At 38.3% G+C, this 7,870-nt stretch overlaps 1 protein-coding gene across 1 annotated transcript; it reads left to right on the forward strand.

Annotated features, from left to right (window-relative positions):
* The first annotated feature begins 511 nt into the window (after positions 1–511).
* LOC145445384 (zinc finger BED domain-containing protein 4-like) lies at positions 512–3,070 on the forward strand. The gene has a single exon (XM_080323574.1). It carries the CDS (start codon positions 834–836, stop codon positions 3,000–3,002), a length of 2,169 nt encoding a protein of 722 aa, XP_080179700.1. The 5' UTR covers positions 512–833; the 3' UTR covers positions 3,003–3,070.
* The last annotated feature ends 4,800 nt before the right edge of the window (positions 3,071–7,870 follow it).

Below are 7,870 nucleotides of genomic sequence, written 5' to 3' on the forward strand. Positions count from 1 at the left end.
ACTGACACAAACATATTGCTGTTTAGAAATGTTTTGTTGTGATCTGTAGAAAACATAAATAAAAAGTATGAATAGTAAGGTCAATCAGTGTGACTTCAAATGTTTGCAAAACTCCATTATTTCCTGTGATATACGTAACCACTATTCCAGAACAACTTCGAGGAGAGCTGCTAGAGTGCTAGATAGATATGACCAGGATGGACGTTATATGTTCAATAAAAGATATGTATCTCAATTTTGGCGACATATATGTTGCGATCATACCTAAAGGAGTCGTCAGAATCGTTGCCCGTTGTTATAGCATTCGCCACCAGACTTGGACAACTAGAAAATTCTAGTTGTCTAATTACACTAAATTAGAGCGAAATGCCAGTAATCTAATTCTAATCTAATTTGTGAAATGTTCCTATGCTCTAATTCTAATCTAATTTGTGAAATGTTTCTATTCTCTAATTCTAATTCTAATCTAATTTGTGAAACGCTGCTATGCTCTAATTTTAATTCTAATCTAATTTATTGTTGTCCTGAAAAGGCCTCTTTGTCTGCGACATTTCGTAGCAATAGTTAACAAGAATATACTTCTTGCGCAATGAAAACCTGAGCCAATCCGCCTTACACCGGACAGTTAGTCGTTATTGTGACAATTAATAGCCATACAGTCTCAGTAGCAGGTAGTCTGATACGACACAATGCATGCTGGCAACGCGACAATCAAGGTACAGTAGGCCTACCGGCACATACACAGCGTGTCCCGCAGTTAGTGTTCGAGTTGCGTGCAATAGCAGCGAGTTTCAGAATCAATAATTCGCACTATTGTGGAGCTAAATATTAACATGAACGAATCTCCACAAGATATGAATTGGAAAATTGATTCAAGTCATTCTGCTATAGAGAAGCGAGGCAATGATAACGAATTTTCTGAATCACTTCGCCTGTACTATGAGCTTGTCGACAAAGATGCAAGACGTCCTATTGTACGGTGTCTTCTTTGTGTGAAGAAGAAGGCAAAAAATTCCGAATTTAGGGGGTTAAAAAACTCATTGTCCAACTGGGAGGCTCATCTCTCTTGCAAGCATCCAAATGATTATAGAAAGTACGTGGAAATCAAAGCCGAAGCTGTAAAAGCCGAAGCTGTGAAAAAGTCGAACGACCGCGATCGTTTCCGTGCATCAACTTCGAAAACTCACGCAATAACAGCAAAGTCTCAGCCGATGATAACTGAACATTTTGGGAGTGACAATAAAAGGAAGTATTCCAAGCAGCATCCGAAGCAGAGGCAAATAACTAGGCTTCTACTTAAGAGCGTGGCTTGTGCATCACTACCACTATCAATTGTTGACAAACCAAGCTTTCGCGAGCTTATCGAGGAACTCAATGATAATTATGCAATTCCTCATCGGCAAACGATCAAAGAGACCCACCTTCCTTCTAGTCAAAAGCTCATCGTCAACAGCATCACAGCGGAAATGAAAGATTTAACTAGCGTGTACGTAACCGTTGATATTTGGACCAACCGCCAAATGCGTTCTTTCATCGGATTTACGGCACACTTCGTTGACAACGACTTTGAGCTAAAGTCTCGTCTTTTGTGCTGCGAACATTTTGCCGAAAGACACACTGCCGTCAACATAGCCAACAGATATGAAGATGTGGTCATGAGATACCAAATCGACGGCAAAGTGAGACGCATTATAAGCGACAACGCTAGTTCTATGAAAAAGGCATTTGAATTGACGCTTGTAGATATGAAGGATCTTGATCAAGAAGTTACTGAGATGACGACTCATGAAGACTTAGATTTTAGTTGCAAGGAAAATCTCCAAGACGCCGAAACAGATCTCAATACGCTTTTGGTACTGCTGCCGAAGAGGGTATCGTGTTTTGCTCACACAATGCAACTTTGTATCGTGCACGCTATGGAAGATATAAAAGGCAAGTTGCCCAATGAATCAGAAGATGAACTATCGAAACGACTTGTAATCCACTCTACGATTACTAAAGTATCGAAAGTAGCAAGAACACTGCGGTCCAGTACAGCAGCGAGCGAGTTTCTTCGTCAGAGGAATATTTATATATTGACAAAAAACCAGACAAGATGGAATTCGTCTTTGAAAATGCTCCGGTCATTTGCAAGGGCAGGCAAAGATGTATTGAATGCGGCCATTGGAGAATTGTCCAAGACTGAGAAGGAAAAGAGCACACTGACATTAAGCATTTCAGAGCTTGTTGTTATTACAGAACTAGTTGACGTGCTGACTCCATTTGAAGCCGCGATGTCTCAAGTTGAAGGGGAGAGCAAGGTTACAATCAGCAATGTGTGTGCTGTTGTCATCGGTTTGAAAAAGTCGATGGAAGAGATGATATTGAAACTGCACATATGTCAAATCTTGCCTCGCATCTTACTCGATCAGATTAACATGAGGTTGAACCCTTATCTCAATAAAGAAGATTTTCGACTTGCAACGTTTTTAGACCCACGATTTAAAGCCGACTGGGTCGAAATTGAAGAAGAGAGAGCTCTACTTAAAGAAGCTTCAATACAGTCGACGAAAGAGCTCCTGAAAAGAAAAGCTGCGATTGAAGTCGATAACTGCGAACAGCCTAGTTTTGACCACAAACTGTCCAGCGGATCGTCCGACTCCGATGAAAAAGAGATAGTTAACATTGGCTTGTTCTCTTTCATGCCCGCAACTAAATCAAGAAAAAAGAGGAAGATTGCTGCAGATGCAAAGAAAGAAAATGTAGAGGATGAAGTTGATAGATATTTCGCAGCAGAACGTGAAAGCATGGATTGCAACGTTTTGACATACTGGAAAAACGAAAATCGTTTTCCTCATCTCAAGGCTGCTGTTGGAGAACTCTTAGGCATGACTGCAACATCGGCTCCATCAGAAAGAGTCTTCAGCCATGCGGGAGAATTGTATAGTGCGAAACGCGCCAATCTTGGTGTACAGACATTTGCCATTCTCATGCTTATTAGAATGAATTCTGATTTGATATGAAGTGAAGTTGAATTTTGTTCTCTTTCTTTCTTATTCGGGATTTCATTGAATTTCCAAGTTTTTACGAATTCAGTAATTTTAATTCTAATCTAATTTTGAAAAAACTATGTAGCTCTAATTTTAATTCTAATCTAATTTGGAAAAACTGCGTAGCTCTAATTCTAATCTAATTTGGAAAAACTGCGTAGCTCTAATTCTAATTCTAATCTAATTTGGTAAAAAATGTGTGGCTCTAATTCTAATTCTAATCTAATTTAGAAAAGCTGAAATTTTTCTAGTTGTCCAAGTCTGTTCGCCACCTCCTATCTTTGTGGAAATAAATTTTCGGCACTCGTTCATATCAAATCGATGGCGCGGATTTTACAGACACGACCACGTATTTCAAGAAATGCAGCTGCAGAAGTCGCTATACCGTGTACCAGAGTTGGATCAATTACATTATTTCAGTTCAATTACAATTACTTTCATGCATGTTTCAATTACATTACAATTACAATTACTCCATGCTAAAAATATCAAATTACAATTACAATTACTCCTTGCATGCTTCAATTACATTACAATTACAATTACCGCTGTTGAACATATAATTGAATAATCATAAATTCAACCGTGCTCCTTGACAACCGTAGCGTCGTAATTAACAACAATTCAAGTATTCATGTTTCATTCATGATGCGCAAATACCCGTTAATTATTAAAAAGAAAAAACGTTTTCGAACTATTCCAGTATGCAGTATGTCGTTGAAAAAAGTATTATAATATATGCACGTGTTGGATTTGCGTAAATAGTATATAATTAAAGAAATATTATTATTTTTATCGAGGGACGTAGGAATTAGGATGAGGAGTAAAACAAAACCGTGCTTTGTCAGATAAGACGTTATATAATATCCAGTGGTCTGGTTAGTCAGCCAGACGAAGTAAGGATGCAGCATCGTGATCTGAAATCGTGTTGTAGATTGCCAACCCACGGATGGATGCGCAAGATGTGAGTCACGGATGAATGCACCGACAAACGTACTGCAGAGCCGGCTAAAAGCAGCAAACTTTGTAGTCCTAGAGCTGGCGATCCAAGCGTATAAATTTGATGCATCTGGTCTTTATCGTAAGCTATTGATGCACTAATTCCGAAAATACAAATTAAAATCTCGTCAGGGCAATGTAACTGCTCCAAAATAGCCGTTTAAGGCCGACTGTTCCGAAAAGTGAGAGCGCCGCAGCTGCATGACCACAACAATGACCAATTACGCCCAGCGATTGTTAAGAACAATGCCGATTCCCAGACTTTCACGACTATTTTGGGATGGTACCATTGCCTGGAAATATACTTTTATTGCGGAATCAGTGCAATTAGGACCATACATATCAAATTTCGACGCTTGGATCGCCAGCAATAGGACTATCAATTCTGCTGCTTTTAGCCGGCTCAGCAGTTCGCTTCTCGGCGTATTCAATCGTGAGTCACGTGTTGCGAATCCATCCGTTGGTTAGTAATCTAATAATTGTATACAATGGCAGCCGAGGCCAGCATAGCGGTAAAAATAAAAAAAACTTCGCCTCCAAGGGCACAGTCAAGGGCTTCCGTGAATGGATCCATCAAATTCCTTGTCGACATTTAAAGAGAATGCATTATAAGTCAATTGTTTTATGTTGTGCTTGTCAGGTCTCAATAGCAATTTAATGTAATTGTAATTGAGCAAAATTTTTGTCAAATTACAATTACAATTACAATTACACAAAATAAAAATGCTTCAATTACAATTACATTACAATCACATTAAAAAATGTAATTAATTACATTCAATTACAATTACAAATTACAATTGATCCAACTCTGCCGTGTACCCAATTTCCACATAAATAGTGTGATGTTAATTTCAAGATTAGCCATTTTGTTGCTGTTTGTCACTAGCTTACAGTAAATATTCGCAAAACTTAGATGCCAGTTGCACGATAATTGAGCTAAATCTGAACTAAAACTGGGGGGTCCGCGGGGGTCTTTGACGGTTCAAAATGGGTCCGCGAAGACAAAAAGATTGAGAATCACTGCATTAACATATATGGCCAAGGGGTCATTTTACACTGGACGATGTTAATATTGATTATTCCCGATTCGCTAAAGGCTGAGGTCGACGTTCAGTCAGGATTTGGAGTTCCGGTTTAAAACGCACTGAAAGACCGGTTGACAAACTATAATAACGGCATAAAATCGAAATATTTTATGCCTCTAATGCTGCTATCGTCGCAACATCCGGGTACGAGCGATTTCACCTCGATGTCACCTCCACTATGGGCGATTCGGTGAATTTGTATTGGGGTGTGTATTCTTTATTTGTGCGATCTGTAAGAGCTAAGAAATACTCTCAAGTATTTACAGATTGTACGAGCACTTGATTAAAATTGGAAGTGGACAGGACATACACCGAATGAAACTTTAAATATCTTAGTCATAGTGTGTCATGGCTCCGTAATGGCCGATGCATCAGAAATGCGCTGACTTTAATTCCATGCTCATGTATCGCAAATCGGTGCGTTTCGTTATAGTTTGAGTTATAGTCCTAGGGATGAATTTTCTAATTTGACTATATAGTCGCATCAATCTCATGACCATCTGGGAAGAGATTCGTAAAATTAATACAGGGCTAATTAATCGCTAAAATGCCATGCATTTCCTCTTAATTTTGAATAGTATCCACACTGATGTCTCCAGCGACCAAAATGGCTTGCTCGTTGAAATAAGTTCATGACGTTGAAATAAAGTCATCATCGCAAGTCATTGTTAAAAAAGTTTCACCCAATATTGCTTTGTTTAGTGATAGAACCTTCGGGATGAAGCTGTTGATTATTCGTCTGCATTAGGGTTCCATATCGCATACTACTTCTATTTGTAGTGTAGGTGGTAGACGTCACGAGTTCACAATCACACTGAATGGGTCTTCCAGAATTAATTAGGATCATTCATGACTAGGGCGGTTTTTTTCGACATGTCAAAATTTGTCAAAATTTTTCATGAAGTCAAAAAATTTTTGACGCCTGCATTTTGTTTGTATCGTAGATTTTGCACTGTCGGTGAACTTATAATTTGATATTTTACCGCTGTTAGCCTATTTTATAGGCCTACCGTTGTAAACGGCTAATCGTCTGCTCATCGTGAATTATAAACGGTCAAATAAAACGAATAATAGGTAGACATGGTGTTATGGTCAACGTACCGCAATATCCTAACTGAAGAAAGACTTCTTGTGCATTGCATCATTCTTATATTAAGAAGCGCATGATGAAAATTTGTGATGTAGGTAGACAACATTGTCAGAGTGAAGCAACACGGTGTGTCACCAGCACCAGCAGTGTACGTACAACTTGAGTGTTGTCAGCCAACAACTGCTGCTGTTGAACGTCCTTGGCAAGCTTCTTAGTAAGGACGTGCACTTTCTACCCAAGAATGTAGGAAAGTATTTTTCGTTGTACGACAAAATATTTTATTTATTTCTACCATAATACATATTGTAACCACTGGAATTCTTCATAGGGCAATATTGTTTTTTTTTTCATGTAAAAAGTTGCCTGTTTCTAAGCCAAAAACGCTTTTTCAGGCCAAACTACTTCGTTAGGACAGCCAGATCCAACCAGAAATGAAGATAACTGGTACAGTTTTACCATTATGTGGGAAAACACCTAATTTGCATACGTTAGGACAAAATTTGGTCAAAATTCAGTTTTTTAGGTCAAAAAAAGTCAAAATTTGAATTTTTTACGTCAAAATTTTCTTTATTAGGTAAAAAAACCCCGCCCTATTCATGACATAATTACGGGGTTTTGCTGAACAAAAAGCTAAAATAATGTATTTAAAAAAGGGATTTGCTAAAAGCTAGGGCCGGAAATACCGAAAAAAAAAACAGAAAAATTGGTAAATTTACTCCGTGTTTGTAATTGGTTGACTAAAAAAAGGTCATTTTCCGACATGACTCCAAAAATTTACACTTTTATTGTATTCTCCGTTGGTCAACTAAAAAAAAAAGGTCAAGTTTCTGGCTCAACTCCAGAAATACCCACCGGAACGGTACTTGAGTAATAATTTCGTATACCTCAGTTGAATTTTAACATACATTTAACCAAATTTTCAAAAAAGAGGACATTTAGGCGTCCTCCGAGGACACTTTCAAAAATGTCAAATAAGAGGACAAACCCTCTTAAAATAGGGCATGTGGTAACCGTACGATATCGTACACATCGGCTATATCGGGTGGTAGCCGTCGTCCGTAGACTCATACAACATGTTTTGGGCAAGTATTTACACAATTATGGCATAATTATACAACTCGAAAAAAGTTTTGAACATGTTTTAAACAAAAAGTGTTTTAAACAACCACTGGTTTGGCAAGGTATGAACATAGCCTATAGTTCAAGATGTATAATTAAGTGCCCGCTGGATGTTCGATGACACCACTTCTATCAGCCCGACAGGTGAGTCCGATCATGAAAACGTATTTGCAATATGCAAGAAACAATATTATGAGCCAATTTCATTCATTAACTGTGACAAATTTTGTCGCTTCGCGCGAAAGTGTTGATGCCCGAGTTTTCCACAATTATTATATTTTATGTCTGCGAGTGGAATGCATGTATCACCCAGATGTTGTGTTAATCATCCAATAAGGGCCTAAGACCATCGTATTTTTTTAACCTATTTTCCTTATCTTTGAGGGGTTCATTTACGTCATCGAGTTTTTCACCTTCCCCCCAAAAATATTTTTTGTGGCTACGCCCTTGGTACGAACACTCGATCCAGTATCCATCTCGGCCTACTGATGCTACTAGCAGTAATCATTGGTTGTTTGGTTTATTAGCAATTTTATCAGTTCAAG

This window comes from Botryllus schlosseri, chromosome 8 (assembly GCF_051294905.1).
Source record: "Botryllus schlosseri isolate E-star chromosome 8, Bs_hap1, whole genome shotgun sequence".
NCBI classification, from domain to species: Eukaryota; Metazoa; Chordata; class Ascidiacea; order Stolidobranchia; family Styelidae; genus Botryllus; species Botryllus schlosseri.

Coding starts and splice junctions, on each gene's coding strand:
- LOC145445384 (XM_080323574.1), top strand. CDS start 834: ATGAACGAATCTCCACAAGATATGAATTGGAAAATTGATTCAAGTCAT.